Here is a 17,892-nt window from a genome sequence, read left to right as displayed (position 1 = left end):
GGCTCGGAGGAGGCCCCGGAGGGCTATTAGGTTTAAAATCTGAGCACATTCAGGAGTGTCTTTCAAATGACTCTCAAAATTGGGTGACGTTTTTGGGTGACTATCAATCCTTTGGTAGATGAGTTGGTGGTGTGTCACAGCCCAGGGCATGACAGATGTTTGTTCATAAGTCATTAGCAGCCATCCTGACTGCTCCTGTTGTCCCCAGAGCTGATCTCTGCTGGTTAGAGCTGCAGTGCTTGACAAGAAAGAGAGAAATACTACTACATGTGCTGGACTAGCACTGTGAATGTATAGTGAACTTTGTTCTCCAGGTTAAACACACACATACACATGCACACACAAAAACAGAGAGTCCCTCCCCTTGTTATTGTGTATTCTTTATTTTAAAAATCATGTTTTTGGTGTTTAAATTGTATGTTTTTTCTCCTCTTTTTTTGCTAACTTTCAGAGCTAAAAAATGTTTGATGATCTACTGAACATTAGCTTTATCAGAGTACTTTTTTCAGCTTGTAGTTGCGAAAAAATCACTAATAGTCAGCAAAACCAGAACTATGAAACAACAAAACTTTCTTTAAGTGCAGAAATTGTCCCCAGCTATAGTAGGACATACACTGAGCTCTTATGACTTTTTTGCTATGCAGTGAGGATGTGGGTGAAACCACTTGAATACTGATAATTTTTCAATGTCATCCTACAGCCCTTGTTTACTCCTTGACAAAGATAAGTTAGCTCATAGTTCTTTGAGGCAGAACCATAAAGTAGTCATTTATAGTGTAATTTGTATTGTGCTCTCAAAAGTACTATTCATACAAAACCCCACAGAGAATATTATATTTGAATGTGGTTTTGAAGCCTATCCACTCTCACTTGGATAAATCTGCCTGGCATGCAGGGGTGCAGCTGCTGATCCCCCGCAATAGGTCTGTAGGGAAGATATGCCCTCAGTAGAGACACTGCTCATTGGCCTTATCTCATTAGTATGTTTCCATATGGTGTGTTAAATTAAGTGTTTCATAAGCCTGACATATGCTGAGCTCACTGAGTAAAGTGTGATCTGAGAAATTTGGTAGCCAGCTTTAGATCAATTGGTACAGGTAGCAGCAGCCCTGTGGTGCTTTCAGCCTGGTTGCATACCTTGCTCTGCTTACCCTCTGCTATTTTCTCAGAAATATCTCTATTCTTGCAGTTACCACAGAGTGGGACTTGTATGGCTGGAACCTGTTTACAAAAGAGCCAAAAAAGTAGAACGGAAACCTAACAGGAACTCTGAAAATCCTGGCCACTTTGAAAGTAAGGTGTAATTCAGGAAATAAGGATGATTTCCAATTGAATTTCATGCTCAGAAACACACTCTATTGCTTTTTTATTATGCAGAATTACACATAAAATTATTAATCGAATAAGGTAATGTAAATAGTAAAGGATTGAGTATCTTTAAAATCCATGACATTATAAATTTAAGAGAGACCCTTTGGCTAGTAATGCGATGTGTCACACAAGCTGGGAATGATCATTATCATTCTCATACCTAGCAATTCTATTTTATGCTGCACTGTTTGAAAGTGTTCCCTTCTTCTTAGCAGTCCGATGAAATCAAAAAAAATAAAATCTAAACAGTCTTTCAGCACTGGAAATATACCATGTAGTAGATGAATGGCCTGTATCATAAAGGATAGGAAACTTAATTTCGAGAAATTCAGCAAACACAGGCCAGTGCCAAGGACTTTTTTTCTTCCAAAAGTGTGTACAAATACCAGCAAACTTTTGGAGTAGCTCTGGCTAGAGACTGGAGACTGCCACACTGACTTGGTGCAGAAGTTTTGTAAATCAGTGTAACAGCTGTGACATGGCTGCCAGATAGAGGTTCAGAGAAAATAAATTGGACAATTATTGAATAACCTTTATATATCAGGTGGAATTTCTTATACTAATAGTTAATACCTTGTATAAAGTAAAAAAAAAAAATAATAATGTGAGGAGGAAACTCTGCTTGTGCCTGGAGCATTGCAGACCCTCAGGTTCTCTCAGGTAGAATCATGCCAAACCGTAAGTGAGAAGGGCACTGGGAGAAGACAGTAGTTTGAGAAGGGAGTCAAATCAGAAGGGTTGTTTTGTGGGAACACCGTGGAGATCGGTGGAGGAAATACCCCAGCTTCGTTCTTAGGGCCAAGTTTCATTTTCAGCATAAATTGTACCAGATATATGATGGTAGCCGCTAAGAAAGTGAGGCTGATCACAGTTTGTGGAGATCTGCTAAGGCTAACGAAGTGCAAATATGCTACATGAGCAGAGTCGGTGAGAACTAACCCACCAGGTCTGGAGGATGTGTGAGGAGGGGAGAGGGCCTGTTCTGCTGCTGTGTGAGCAGCACCTTCCTGGAGACTTGCAGGAGCGAGGGTTAGGAGTGCTGAGAACACTCCTGGCAGCTCCCTGAGGGAGACTGGACACCAGTATTAAAGTACAAAATCTGGGTGCCTGAGGGTTTACTGCTCTGCAGGTAGTGATGGAGAAGGAAAAGAAAGAAAGGCCATATGGAAATGTGACAAAGAGTAACTTTTCCTCTGGGGTGACTTACATTAGGGATTCCCATCAAATATAACTGTGAGGAAGCAAACTGTCCTTTCTGTAAGAATGGAATTAATATCTGCTGTTAAAAATGAAATAAAGTAAAATAAAGCTAAAAAAAAACTAGAATTTGGAATGAGCATGCTGGGGAGAGGACAAGATCTCAAGCAGGGTGTAAGGCCAGAGTTCAACCACAATGCCTCAAAGCCAGCATAATTAAGTTGCTTTAGCCCTTTTAACTGAAAATCAAAGCAGTGTGGTTCTCTTCTACAGACAGGACCTAAGCGACCCCCACCAGAACTGTACAACAGGGCTCTGGTCTCATCTGGTAACATGTCACATGTACTCCTCCAGCGTGTTTTTCCAACTGACCGAAGAAGCGCTGGGAAGGCATGCTCTGATGGGTTTTGACTTCTTACACAGTTTTAGGTGGGTAATCACACTTGCTGTGTTTATAGCACATGCACACTCTCTGTGATCTTTTACTTTATTGATACGTCAACATGAAAGCATAGGGTCATTTCTTACCATTTGGTAAACATACAACGAAAAAAGTGTTTGCAGAGATGTGGGGTGCTGGATTTGTAGTTATACCCTTTGAATGGAAGTCTCAGTGTGCATTGTTATCTTTTCAGTTCTTGTCATATAGGGAAATTTGTTTTACAAAATGCGGTCCCTGTAATGTGAAGTACTGGTTTGTGCAAATCTAACATCAACTTCGTGCTAGGTGAGCAATTGCACGGTATATTACTGTGAGGACTATTCAAAGGAGGAGTTTTTTATGCAGTCAACACCGGGGGTAATAACTGCTTCTACATTATTGTTTGAAATACGGTGAAGCTATTAATGAGACTTGGTCGGGTGTTTCTGTTAGCTGTTTATTTGGGAAAAATTCCAATACTCAAAAAGGCAAGGTTTATTTATTTTTTTAATAAAAAGTAGCTGAAATCAACTGTAGTCACTAGACTGAAGGAACTAGGTCTACAGAAAACAGAGGGATTTGGGTTTGCTTCCCAAGATTACTATGCAGTCTCTTTTGAAAGGGTTCCAAGTAATAGATCAAACTGTTGAAGCCTACCTGCTTTTGAGGCAGAGCTAGAAATTTCTCAATTACATTGGTTTAAAGTCACTTCTTTATAAAGCTTCATATTAAATATTTATCAGCCACAGCTACATTGAGGCTACAGTATAAAACAAAGGAGGTCTTTCAAAGTACAATGCCTTGCTCTGCCTCCGATTTCCAGCGAGGATTTGACTGAGGGCTGCCTCTTGATCCATTCTGAAGATCCATTCTTCTCACAGAAATACTGCAAGTCTGACTTCCTTCACATTAAATGCTCTTTGAAGTTAAAATAAACATCTTTTTTTGGATGCACCTGGATTGCTGCCACACCGAAACATTCTCTTCAGTTATGCCAAAAAAAAAACCAACACAAAAAAAAACAATCCAATTCAAAAGATTAATCAGGATATGCTGTTGTATCAAAAATCATTCTGATATAGCCATTTTGTAAAGAAATAAAAATGTTAGTAATTTAACTAATTTAACGAGATATGATTTTTTTTCTTATAACAGTTAAATGTTTATTTATTCACAAAAGCTTCCTTTTACCTCAGCTGTTTGCTTCTCCGTTAACAGCAGCTTAGGTTGCCAGTGACATGTTCCAGTTTCCAAATGCAGCTCAACTGCTGCTTGGGTAAGCTGGGCACTGCTCACTCAGATTATATTGCTCCTCCCCTGCTTTGTCATTAGCACGGCACTCTACTTAAGTTTAGATTTCCAGAAATATATTAGAAGTAGAAACTCAGTGATGAGAAAGATACTAAAAGTATACAGTTAGCATAGCTCTATTAAGGCATACATAAGTGTATATAATACAAGCCGACAAGTATGTGTATATCTAGAGTGGATACAGTAAATAATATTGATATGAGTGTTGAAAGAATCCTGCAGTACATGAAGGTAGCCATAATCAGGCATGTACTTGCATTACAAACCTATTCCTGAGGTGCCCCTTCTGCCAAATATACACATAGGTCATGCTTATTTAATGACTTGCTGACATTTTCTCTCTTTATACGTTCCTGGAAATGTCCAAGAGAGCTGCACAAAGGCAGAAACTTGTTCTTGATTTGGGAGAAAATGAACTCAAGCAGGGAACTGTGCTCTCATTTTAACTTTTATCTGTTGCACATTTAGCGTATAGTTTTTGTAGCATAAGTCTGGTATAAAATAGGTAATACTATCTTATGCTTAGTATTATGTTAGTATTGTATTTAGTATTAGTATATGGTCTTCTTTCTTACAGAGTGAATATTGCACTAAATCTGTCATGTCTAACTTATCTATATGAAAAATCTACATTAAAAATATATATCTATTTTTTAATCTTCTATTAAGCCAGAAAAAATCCTGGGTAAAACACTGTTGACTAGAGTTTGTTCCATTGCTTGCAAAACATCTTTTTCCCCCCTCTAAAATGAAATGAAAATATATATTATAGACTTTTGGGTTTCCAGATGCTAAGTCATGTAGTGCAATTTTGGAAGGAGGCGTATACAACCTATATAACATTTTCTGAATAAAAGGGAATAGAAATCATCTTTCTCCCCAGATTAGATTTTGGTAAGGATCTTTTTCTAGTAAGAAATCCATTTTCTTGGAACAAAATCATACATGCACAGTTCTGAATTGTCTGGTCTTATTTCATTGCTGACAAATCATTTCACATTCTTAAAAGCTCCCCAGTGCATCTTTTTAATAACATAAATCCATCTGGATGATTTCAGAACTCTGCTCTTTTAGTTTCTGTGTTTGATAGTTGAATGAAACAGTGAAAGCATTTTGGAAGCAGCCCATGTTTTTTTATTTTTGCCCCCAGGAATTATTCTGTTGCTGATTAAGATGTTACGTGGCACCATGATTAGGCCCAGTGTTTTACTTTAACATGTTTGCAAGTGGGGCCCAGCTTTGCATCCAGTTGCACTGAGGGAAAGCCAGTGAGAGAAGAAAGTCAGGTACTGCATATGGCGTTTGCTAATGCAGCAATGGCAGCTGTTGCAAAGTGAATTTGTCAGTCCTTCCCTGGGAGCAAGATTGCATTGTACCTTTTCCAAGAAGTGAAATGTAAATTTTAATATAAAATCCAAGCCTATCATTGGCAAAGCCTCTTGCAGATTTCTAAGGCATCTCTGTAATTGCAAATATAAAATTCAGCAGAGCAATAACAAATCTATCTTTAAATAAGATGAATAATTGAATCACATATACAGACGCACACACATACATTTTATACAAGAGTCCTTAAAGCTTTCACTACTGTCATAGAGTCGTGTGTATGTTTATAATGCAGTCACTTTGTTACTCGTATGTTACAGAAGCAGTTTACTTGCCAGTAAATTCATAGGCTGCCTTTTGCTTTTGAACTGAGCTATCACAAAAGCTAGAAATTGTGCTCAGGCAGTGTGTAACCAGGGCTGTAAATCTAAATGGGTCAGGTTGGTGTATTTGGGATTCTTTTTATTTGGTTAACCAGTAAAGTCCCAGGCCCGTACTAAGATGGTTAGGCTGCTGTCAGAAACGGGCATTGCTACGAAATGCTCACATAACCTGAAAGCTTCTGCATGTCAGGGTGGACTGCTGTCAGCTGAGGAACTGGTGCTCTTCCTGGAAGCAGCATACCTTTGATAGCATGGCTTAATTATTCTATTACTCTTTTCTATTACTGAGCTCCTTCGAATTGGACAAGTCTTATTCATTCATCCCGTGGCTGAATGGATGAGGGCTGTCGTTCAGCTGGTTGTGCAGGTTACGGCTGGCAGCGCCGCTCAGCATGAGATGACCAGTGGGTTGGACAAGGACTGGCAACTCTGCGCCTTCTCCAGGGGCTGACTTTGTAAGAGTTCACAGGCTGTCAGCTCCTGGTAGAGAGTATCTAGGACTTCAAATAGGTGGGCTTTTCCTTTCAAAAGAAAATCGCAAACGTTATAGTTTGAACAAAGACAGAAATTTGCACTTTACCAATCATAACATGAGCTTTCTTCTTCATAGTGCTATTGCAAGTAATTAACATAAAATACCTAAATGTTGAGAACAAATAATGAGTTTATTTTCCTGTAAAAATTAGAATAGAACTGGGTACAAGTACTGTTTTCTTTACTGTTTCTTTTGCTTCATTCACTACCTATTGAGTTCTCACATACAAGTGTACCAAAGATTACTTCATATCACAACAAAAAGTTGCTAATTCAACCATTCTCTTGCTTAGTTTTGTCAAACAGGAAGAAAATGTTTGATTACAAAGACTTAAGAAAGCTGCTTACGTCACATCAAGTGCACAGCCAGCAAATTGAAAGCAGAGAAGATGAACACTTTATGGCAATGGTGATGCAGAGTGGTCAGGCAGTTTACAAAGCTACTTCACTATTTAACTCCTTGGTGTTGTTTTAGGAAGCTGAGATGTGTTGCGGTTACAGCAGGAGGTAATTTGTTTCAGCAGCATCACTTCAGTCAGTGTTCCCCACAGTATAAGTACTAGCACTGTCTGGCAATGTGTCGTGTATTCTAACAGGCTCCTTTTCTATTGTGCTTGACAAGAAAGTATCTGACCCATAGGTCAGGTATAGTTTCTCTCTGTGCTGGTGTCTTGGAGCCAATAAAGGTCTTTCTTTGCCTTCTTTTCCCTTGCTTTGCAGCCATGCTGGAACAGCACAGTGTAGCTTTGGGCTGCTTGTGCCCTCAATTTCTGCACGCTAACAACAACAAGGCTTTGGAACAGGAAAAAACAAAATGGTTTGAATGTTATTCTTTCTAAATCACTGTTATTAATATTCTCCAAAATCAAACCCTCAGGCCACATCTACTCTTCTATAATCTTGTATTTGAATGTGGTCTGCTATTAAAAGCACCTACAAGCCATGTTCTTGGCCTGGTACAGGATGTTCATTTCTTGAAGGTAAGTACAAATGCTCTGCTAATAGGAACAAAGTAATCAAATCTAAACCTCCAGGCTGTGATCCCTGTTTGGTTCCTACAGAGGCAGCTCTGGCACACTGGACTATTGTCAAGGGAGACGAGATTGCAAGTTTAATTTTCATAAGGGGAACGTGAAAGGTTATTATTAGAAGAGTGCAAGGTTGAACCAGTTTCTTTACAGAAATATTTTTGTATACCTTGTTCGTGTTGCAGAAGAGGAATACAACATAACCAGGACAGTAACCTGATAAATAGGTGGCTTGCATACTCAGTAGCATGTTTTTGTATCAATGAAGCCCTACAGAAAAAAGCAGGATACTGAATTGTCCCCCTAAAGCCAAATTCTAATTAAAATATAGCTAAAGAAGCCCTGGATGTTTTTATTTCTGAAGTGTCGCAGGCTAGAAAGCATCACTTCCTATTGGTAATTTTGTTGTATAGTACTTCTTTCTCCCCATCCTGTCCCCCAGTATTTGAAATATTTTTTCCTACTTGTTTGTTCATTATCTAGTCTTTTTCCCTTTAGCTTTTCATGATTCTTGGTCTTCACATATGATTTACTTTCTTACCATGCTGGGGGTCACGGCAGGATTCCAAAGTGTTCAGCAGGATTTTCCCCAAGGCTCGTTTAGATATGTTCTTCAAAAAATAAAACAATATTATGGCACAGGTATGTTCTTCACCAGTTTAAATGTATGCAAAAAAATATCTATGCACAATGTAGATGCATTTGAAAACTGAAAGAAAACAAAACTGAATCCTGGTAACGCAAGACCTGATATTGGCTGATACGGCTTTATTTTCAATCATTTAACTTAGATACTGCTCAAATAACAGCAGCTTGTAGAGGGTCCCAGTTGCTCAATATGTCTGTAACAAGAGAACCTGTAGTTATTCAGTGGAAAATACAGAGTTTTCCAAAGCTTGTGCCTAAACAAATCTAGATGGCAAGAAGCGTAAGTAGGGCAAGCACGATGAAAGATTGTTCAGGCCTCTGCTAAGCCTGTGCCGAAAGATAAATGGACACATTTTGTGGTGTTACCTCAGGAGGGGGCTTCTCAGACCCATCTGGGGTCCATTCGGTTCCATTTTAGGTGCAGACAAATTAGAAGAGATTGTATATATCATGTGGCAGGCCCACTCTTAGCTATATATTGCGATGTAATAAATACTAGCCAGAGAGGACTGTAAAACTACTTAGGATTTGGACGGTCTGTTTCAGTGGTAGTTTTATATTAGAAATCTGTGGGGATGTTACATAACGCCTCTGGAAAACAAACACTCTTAATTTGCTGTCTAGACACTAATGCATGCTTTCTGGGAGATGGTCTTGCAATCAGTTTAATTAGCACTTAGAGGCTCTCTATCTGTAGGGAGAGGTTGTTCTGGTTAAAACTTCCAGAAGGGAAAATGGGTGGAAGCTGTTTGGAAGCAGCCGAGGCACCTGCCAGCAGCTCAGCAGCGCTGCCTTGCTCACTGATGCCACTCGTCCACCTTCTGCTCGCCCGCCCCTGTGGGGGCACAGTGGAAAGCAGTTTGTGGCGGGCTGGGTTTACACATGACCTCTGCAACGCCTTGTGAGGCTTTCATAGTCCTGCCAAAGTGCTTTTGCCTTTGGACAGCCATTGCTTTGCGGTAGATTCTGTTGCAAATTACATACTTGGGGTATTTATAACATGAAGGTGAATATGCTGGCGAAATGACACTTAAAACCACAGTTACGGTTGAATAAGCTTTCTCTTGCCTGAAGTATATCCCATTAGGGACTTAGGGGATCCTTGCTAAACTCTGCTGGGAATGCTGGGAATTACCTTGTTCGCTGACAGCATCGCCGCCTGTATTTGTGCTATGGAGGCTGGCAGCGTTCCGTGGCATGTTTTCAGCAATGGTTAGCATTAAGTGCTATTATCACGGAGATACGGCACTTTGGGTGATGGACTGTCTCCTGAGCAGAGATGACGTGCGATAGTATGACTGACCAGTGAATGACATGTTGAAATCTTGACACAAAAGTTTATTGCACTTGCTGCCAGTCAGAGTCTTTACTAGCTTAATCCTGCACTGCATCATTATTGATGCATGTGTCAGACTTCCAATATGAAAGTAGAATTTCCACATCAAGTGCTAAAACAAGTTACCAAATTATGAGATATTGCACTTGTTCCCTAGAGTCATCAGCGGAACATGAGCGTACTTCAAACAGAGCAAAGTGATCATCTGAGGAAGCATTCTCATCTCACACAGATTAGGCAAAGCTTAGCTGAAAATTGAGGAGAATCCTGAGTCATTACCAGAGAAATTAGCTCCCAGCAGTACAGCCTGGCTCCCAGCGTCCAACACGTCCTGCAGATTACCCAATTAGCCTGTCTTTTGGCCACCCTGTTCCATTATCAGTCCCCAAGCAGGAGATTTAACCTTGTTTTCTAAAGGACTGCTATACTGGCTGTGTACTTCTGGGATGTTATTGTATCAGCTCTTGTAAATCCATGTTTGGATTATTAATTGGGTAAGAAGCTTCTCACAGAAAAATACCTTATTTAGGGTATATTCCCCTATAGGAAGGGTATTTTCCTTTTAATACTGACTCAATGCTACTGCAGGATGCCGTTAAAGGTTCCTAGCTTTTTTATCATTATTATCTTGTTGCACCCCTCTTTCTGTTTGTACATGGAGAAGCCGGACTCTTATCCATCTGCAAAACACTGACTGTGGGTTCAGCCTGAGGCTTTGACCTCGGCAGGTACTGGGAGGCAGTGCCTTGCAACGGCAGGATGCCTCCGGCAGCTGCTGCTGACGTGCAGGCGCTGTACAAAAGGCAGGGCCTGAGACTCGGCTCCACGTCCTGGTAACGTGGTCATGCCAGCCCTCCTGGTACTGCCTGTGATGGGAGGTGCGCTCCATAGTTTTCTACATCTCCAACTTGAAAATTATTACCTTAAAATGTGTGAGTGTTTATCATATTACTGAAATAAGCGACTGCAGCGTTAACTCTAAATTTTAGCCCAATTCCAGCCTGGGCAGCTGTTTTCTGCCTACTTCTATATTATGACGTGAGCATACAAACTATGATGTGAAATAACACATAAAGAACTCTGGCTACATCTAAAATTTGGTAAATTGACATAAAATCAATTTACAATTTGAGTACAATTTGACAGCAAAAAGTGTCTTCAAGAAGGAAAAATAATCTTCTCAAATCTTTCTGATTACTAGCACTTTCATTTTCCTTGTTTCCTTCAACTTTTTATTTAGAAGATAATGAGAGCTTCAAGATCTAGATCCAAGGAGATCTCTAGGCTTCTTTTGAAAAGTTATCCGTAGGGATTTGAAAGTTTTCTGCAGTGGCTGGGCAGTTCCAAGGGCAAACACACGTAAAAATGTTTCTTGGTGTAAAGGGCTTTGCACTGAATGAATGTATAAACATCATTTTGGGTTTGGAAAGGACAAAATCAAAAACAGTTCTAAGTCACTGTTTTGTCATACCAAGTCTCGAAGCTGTTGAAGAAGCTGCAAAACATCCATGAGCTTTTCTTCCACCAGCGACAGCCTCACTCTCTCAGTCTCCAACATCTGTAGCTCCATCTTCAGCATTTCGGTCTCCTCCACCTTTTGCTGCAGTTCAGTTAGCAATGGGCCTTTCATCTGGATAATGACACAGGGCATTAAGAGCACTGGAGCTTTTCACTTTCTTGCTGAACAATTGCAAAGCTAAGTTTTCCTCTCTATCTGGTAAATGTCAGTTCCCTCCAGAAGATTATCTTGAAAAGTACATTTCTTTAATGTACTATATAAAGCAAAGAATCAATAGTTGCCAGGAAGTGCATGCTTCATGCTCGCACATAATGGCAGTTCATTCAACACTGGATACGAGCAGATGGTTCAGAAATGCTAAGTACTAGCAGCCCTATCTACTTTACTAACCCATTGCATTCCTATATTCCTCTATGGAACATAACTGATTTGTGTGACCTCAGCAATGTTATCGTATTTTTATTTTGCAGCTCTACATATCAATCATCCGTGTATTCACTGAAACAAGAAGGTAATTAGCTAATTTCTTCTAAGGTGTTTGTTTGTTTGTTTTGTTTTTGTTTTGTTTTCAAGTTTTACAGAATGATCTGTAAGATTCTGGTTCTGCCAAATACTGGCCTGCTGGCTTGGTGAAACACTGGTTTGCAGCTAAGCACAAAAAGGCCCAGATTCAACAAGACTTGAAGACTACAGAAATTCTAGGCAGGAGTGATCTCCTCATACTTCCGAGGCTGAACTGACCTACTGGTTTTCTTAGACCTACCAGTGGAAGAATGTTAAAGATGTGAAATGTTGCTTTTGTTTCCATAGTACGCTTAAGTGACATGCTGTATTAGAAAGCAGCCACACCATTTGCAAAAGTGTCTTTGCTTGTCACAGACCCAGGTCTGTTGCTGATGCATGACTACGTAGCTAAAAAGAACATGAAAAGCATCCTCTGGAAACTATATCACATATATATATATATATATATATAAATAAATTTTGGATCTTCGTGAGCACTGACAGATTTGAGTTTTATTAATAAACTTCATTTCTCATTCTGTGCCCAGCATTCTGAAATGTTGACCTTTTTTGCAATTTCTTGTTGCAAATAGAATGTAAATATATTTATTTGTATTACACTGAAAACCAAAATTATGTCTGGTACAGATGACAATTTCACTGGCTCTGTTAGGCCCTTTTTGTTGTTTTCTTTTATCTTTATTGCAATTTTAGGAATAACTACAGAGAGAGCTGAACTAGAGAACTGCAGTCCTTAGCATATGCAGTATTTAATGGATTTTATTTTTGGAAATTTGTATCCTAATGGATTTTTAATATATGGGAAGGAGTTTCGGTTCCTTAAAACAAAAAAGTCATCAGAGTGGAAAAAGAAAATAAACCTTGATCCACATTAAGCCTTCTAGAAGGTTGTTTTAGTTTCTGACAGAGCTAAAAGTATGTATTAATTCCCCCACCATATCGAAATTATCATTACATTAACTCTCCTTGAGCTTTGCTCTGTGAGGCTTTCTGGCTCCTCTGAGCTGTACAACAGCTACAGAAGCTTGGACCACTAAATCTGCTCCATCTGCCAGTGATTTCAGCACCCCTGCCTGAACACTCCTTTTAGATGGATAAGGTAACATTTTCCTCTATGTGGAGCCACCTTTGTTACCACCACCGTGGCAGCAGTCCAGCTGAGGCAAACAAATGCTCCAGAGGCTGCGTGAGGTCTGCAGAGAATTAACCATGCGGTCGCCTCTATTATACTGCAGAATGCCTCTGCATCGTAAATACCACCTGCCAGAGAGATGTACGAAACACAGGCAGTACTTCTGCTCCCCTGTACAGCTAAAGCAGTGTCAGACCAAATAACACAGAGGAAAAAAGGTCATTATTTTTATGTCTAAAATGGACTTTCCCAACATGCAGTTAGAGAGATGCTCACGGAAATTCATAACTGGTGCCCACCTATCCTGGTTGTGCACCCTGTCAGGCCCCTGTGCCCACAATGTCACACAGCTGCTGCTTTTAGCTGCTGCTTCAGTCATGTTGGCAGAGCCACCGGAATCACAAAGCTGCACAGAGCCTCCTCTGTCCTCTGCTGGATGCTCCTGAAAGGCTGCAGGCTGAGCAGCGGGTCTTCTACACAGGCGTGAATAGAGGTACTAACTTTTCTCTTCAGTGTGCGTGCCACTTGAGTTCCCCATCGTTGTCTGCTGTCATGACCAGCTGCTCAGTTTTTATGAAGAGCACAGGCAATATGCTTAGCTGAGAGCACCCCTGGTGGTATCTGGCTGTAGCATTTGTTGCTGCTGCTGCCTCTTTTCCTCTTCATTTTGACTGCTCCTACAAATCCCTTTTTGTTTGTATTTCCTAGGCTATGGCTAGTAGCAAACAGCTTCCCATAGCAGCTGTACTATAATAGTCACTGTCATATGGAAGGATGCTAGCTTCTGGATACCTTTATATTTACATAAATTTATATGTATGAATATGGAAGGTTTTTCTTTCTTTCTTTCTTTTTTTCTTCTCATCTGATTGTGCTTTAAGGCAGTGTCTCAGTGTAGCATTAAAGCATTCTCCCAGATGGGTTTCCTGAGATAGGTTACATCTAGCACCTGTTTGTACCTTAACATTTGCAAATAAGATAATGACGATAGTTAAGCACAACCTATTTTTAAAACATGGATAATGAGGAGGGATGGTCAGTAGTTAGGCCACAGGGCTCAGAGGAGTGGATTATGTTCTTAGCTCTGCCCAATCCCTCAGCATAGCCTGATCTGGGATCTGTGAAATGTGTCTGTGAAATGGAAATACTGCCTTGCTACATACCAGTTTTGAGAGTAAGCCAGTTGCTAATAGGCGGCTCTTTTATAACAGAGGAGGATGCCATGGGAAAAATCTGGGCTCTGGAGTAAAGTGCACAAAAACATCTAGGACAATGAATAATTAGTATCAAAATAATTAGTATAAAAGTCCCTTAAGGATGTAAGGGAAAAACACTCTATTGTGTTTTCTAAAGAAGTGAAGGAGGAGCTCATTTTAGAGTCTTGTTTACAAGCAGTGAACCTGAGAAACTTTTTCAGAACAGGAAGAAAACAGTATCAGGACTCCGGCATTAAGTGCTGAACTGTGCCGCGCAAATTGTCTTTTAAATCAATTCACCCTCAGAGGAACAGAGGGTGGCAAATGTAGCACCAGTTTGTAACAGATGCTGCAGAGATGATTTGAGGAACAGCAAATCACCTGAGGAGTTCCAGTAATGTTGTCAGGCAAATTGATAGAAATTGTAATGGAGAAGAGACTTGGTGAATACATGGACGAACTTAGTGAAGAAACTATTCAATTTCTTTGAGAGCATCTATGAACATGTATGGATAATGTTAATTCAGCTGACAGAATGTATTTTGAATGTGCATAAAGCTTTTCAAAGATGCATGGCCAAAGACTCAAAAAGTGTAACTGCCACAGGACAGTAGTGCAGATCCTGCAGATCCTGGACCCACAGCTGGTTAAAAGAGGGGGGCAGAGCACAGCGTGATCGATAGACAGACAGACAGGACTGAAGGGTGAGCTTTCACAGGGAAGGGAGATAATCCTGGATTAAGACCTAGTCATTTTCAGAAATGATTTTTAGAAAGGGTGAATGTCAAAATGTTTAAGTTTGCTGTCAATACAATTTTTGGGGGGTAATCAAAATTAGACCTGCCTGTGAAGAATTACAGCTGGATTGCACAATACTGAATAACTGGGCAATAATAGAGCAGATGAAATTCAGTGTTGCTAATGCAAAATAAGGTATGTTGGAACATTGGGACATATGACATTGGGATACAATGTCATATGTATGCAGTGATTATGACTGCAACTCAGCAAGGAGATCAGATCTAGGAGAGCTGTAATCTCCTGGAAATAGCTCCATGGTCAGCAGAGATCAAAATGATACTTGCTAGACTCTACTAGAAAAGGAACTGGGGACAAAACAGAAATTATAATTACATCATGATGAGCTTACTTTGAATTCTAAGTACATTTTCAGCTCTTCTCATTCAAAAAGAGTAATAGAGCTTGAAAAGTACATTGAAGAATAAAACAGAATAACAGAAGTAATCGTTTCTATACCAAGAGAGCTGAAGCAGAGTGACTATAAGTGAGGCACTATTTCTGGAGTAAGAGCCTGTAAAGTTTTGTCCCAAGCGAAAGAACTAAGTGGCAGTGGATGATCAGGCAACAGATTTAAAGCAAACAAAAGCAAATCCTCAAAACCCGTTCCTTTGTAACCAGTTTGTGGGAGTTCTGGCCCTGAGATACCTAAAGCATTGCTAACTAAAGAAATAGGAAACTCATGTTAAACCCATGTTAAATAGCTCCAGTGCTGGTCATTAAAGATGATACTGTCTATGCAATGTCCAGTTCAAGATGTATCTACCCATCTTTTATTGGAAACCAGGTGAGTAACACCAAGAGGAAAGTTCTCTGGACTGTTTCTCATTCCTTTTCTCTAAGTAACTGCTGCTTGTTGTCATCAAGCACGTGATATTAGGATGAACTTTTCATTTGACCCTGTATGACAGGTCATGAACTAGTTGCCTTTAATTAAGCTGAGAGTTTGTATGTGAGCTTTTATAGAAAATGATTGTCATTTCTTTGCAACACTACACTTGGCAGCATCTTGCTTTGTTTTCAGAATTTGCTCGTGTTTTCTCCATCTATTATCCCCAAGTCCTGACATCCATCTCCTCCTCTCTTCAGTAGAAAGTATTTTTAAATGTTCAGTTGTTGGAAAGCAGAACTTTCAAGACATGAAAAATTTCACAGCTGTTTTAACCCCTGGTTTTACAGTCTTAGATGAAAACAATTAGTAAATCAGTATTTGAGAGTGTTGCTTTTCACTTGCCTGCTGGGTTTGTTACTTGTTAGCTTTGTTGTTATGTCTCATCTTTCAGCACTGTGCAAGTCCAGACAGAAGTATAAAGGGTAACGTATAAAGTACATTTGTCAGGTCATCAGAGAAAGTATTCTTGGTGGTTTATTAAACCAATAGACTTATTTACAAGTTAGAGAAAGAGAGTGAATTTCTCAATCTTTCAATTTGTTTGGTGTTGATTACGAGAACAGTCACCTTTTTGAAAGGAATCACTTGCTACTTGTCTGTCTGTTTTGCAGCAACAATAAATACCAAAAGCTGCACATGCAATATAAATACTGGGTAAATAGAAGTAAGGGAGGATAAGAATAAATTTCTACCAGGCTCAAAAGGATTCATGCTTCTGATTTTAAATTCACGTTGCAGTGAGTTGGCTCTCTGCCTTATTTTGTTTCGTAGAAAGACTGGTAGCATTTAGATCTAGGGCCATCAATGGATGACGTTTGCAGTATTTAAATAGTAATATCACACAAGACTACTAGGATACTGCACTGAGACTTTTAACTACTGTAGTTTTAACCCCTGCTGAAGCAAAGATAAGCATGCTGCTAAACCTGAGAACTACTTTTTTCATTAAGAATACCTTGGTTTAATCCTGAGAACCAACCAAAGTAAACTGGATGATTTCCTCTTAAGGACTGCAAAATCGTGAGCAACTGGAGGGATTTCTCAAAGAGTTGTGTTCTCGCAGGGGCTGGAGGTCTTAGGACAGGAGGAGCATGCCATCCAGAGCTGAGGAACCAAAGTTACGTGTAACAACAAGAGTTAACATGCATGGCAGCTCTTTGGTCTGCAATGGTTCCAATCACAAACATGGCATCAGTGAATGCCCTAAGCCATTGAAATAAAGGGTGGTGTTTCAAGGGCCTGGGTTTGACTGCAGCTGGTGCACATCTCATCCTCCAAATAAACGAGGGTCCAGGCAGGAGCCACGCTGGCAATGCAGGTGTTACAGGAAAGCGTTACATGGTTTTGCTAACAAATTCATGGCACAGTGAGAAACACCAGCAACAGAAAATGGGAAGGCCAGAACAAAGATAAATGCATATGGATGTAGCTGTAGCCACTTCAAGCTGCATAAATAACTCCTTCACACTATGCTTGGCACCTGTTACCTCTTCCATGTTTGTTTCCAGTTTTTTCACTTCATGTCCCTTAAGCTCCAGCTGCTCGGTTAGCTGTGTGATTCTCTCCTCCAGCTCTGCAGGGGCAGTTTCAGAGCCATCAGCATCAGTGATCTCCAAGTATGACATCAACTTCTTCTGCAGTTTTTCATCACATCTATGTATATATGCGAAGAAAAAAAAAGTTCCTATCACTCATAATGTTTATATTAAAAAATAAAACAAAACCTGCTTTCCCACCAAACTTTTGTGAGCACAGATAATAATTTGGTGTCCCAGCTGATGCTGATTAGGATTAAGTGGGGGTATTTAAGCCATTGCTTCCCACCTGCTGTAAAGGCTGGGCCTGCTGATGTTGCCAGGTAGAATTATGGCTTATATTACACAGAAGCCATGGTGCCCTCAGGTCATGAGGAAATATTCTCAAAGGGCTCAGGTAGCATTCATCTCAGAAACATACCCGCTGCCACAGCAAGGGAGCTTGGCCAGTATTTTCTTCACCTGGGCCACCTGGGATTGCTGGTCTCCTGCCCACTTCTCCTCCTCTTCATCAGAGGCAGCCTGGCCCTCCACAGAGCGGAACAGCTGGTCATCTGCTTGAGAAATCAACAGCCACTCAGCACCCAAACAGCCACCCTGATGCGCTGCAGCTGTGGTGATTCAAACCAGTGAGACCCAGAAAGCACGAGGTGAGGTTTTAAACCCCCCAGTGAAACACCACCTGTGGAAAGGGGCTTTGAATCTAGGGCAGGGTAGCCTCAGCAAAGGTAAATACTTTT

At 40.2% G+C, this 17,892-nt stretch overlaps 2 protein-coding genes across 10 annotated transcripts in view; one reads left to right on the top strand and one right to left on the bottom strand.

Moving 5' to 3' along the window:
- Positions 1–17,892, top strand: part of CFAP92 (cilia and flagella associated protein 92 (putative)) — a 120,574-nt gene that overhangs the window by 11,384 nt on the left and 91,298 nt on the right. For 4 of the 6 annotated variants that reach the window (XR_014571733.1, XR_014571734.1, XM_083796408.1 and 1 more), the window contains exon 1: positions 17,793–17,880. The exons of 1 other annotated variant lie outside the window; for it this stretch is intronic. The gene's annotated coding sequence lies outside the window, so the exon portion shown is untranslated. Of the gene's footprint in view, positions 1–17,674; positions 17,881–17,892 lie in introns of those variants that run through there. One more of the 6 variants, XM_083796403.1, reaches the window with a different exon arrangement.
- The window catches only part of EFCC1 (EF-hand and coiled-coil domain containing 1), a 55,771-nt gene continuing 41,305 nt past the window's right edge, over positions 3,427–17,892 (bottom strand). Inside the window, exons 4-8 of one of the 4 annotated variants that reach the window (XM_083796417.1) lie at positions 17,574–17,709; positions 17,105–17,270; positions 11,027–11,185; positions 8,113–8,182; positions 3,427–6,530 (exon numbers count right to left, since the gene is read on the bottom strand). In XM_083796417.1, the coding sequence (XP_083652543.1) occupies positions 6,397–6,530; positions 8,113–8,182; positions 11,027–11,185; positions 17,105–17,270; positions 17,574–17,709 (665 nt within the window). In that variant the 3' untranslated portion in view covers positions 3,427–6,396. Of the gene's footprint in view, positions 6,531–8,112; positions 8,414–11,026; positions 11,186–17,104; positions 17,271–17,573; positions 17,710–17,892 lie in introns of all 4 variants that reach the window. The other 3 variants (XM_083796418.1, XR_014571735.1, XM_083796419.1) reach the window with 3 other exon arrangements.

The sequence above is a fragment of the Anser anser genome (genome assembly GCF_964211835.1).
Source record: "Anser anser genome assembly, chromosome: 12".
NCBI classification, from domain to species: domain Eukaryota; kingdom Metazoa; phylum Chordata; class Aves; order Anseriformes; family Anatidae; genus Anser; species Anser anser.
Note: the sequence above shows the minus strand (reverse complement) of the source record. Positions and strands in the feature narration are given on the sequence as shown.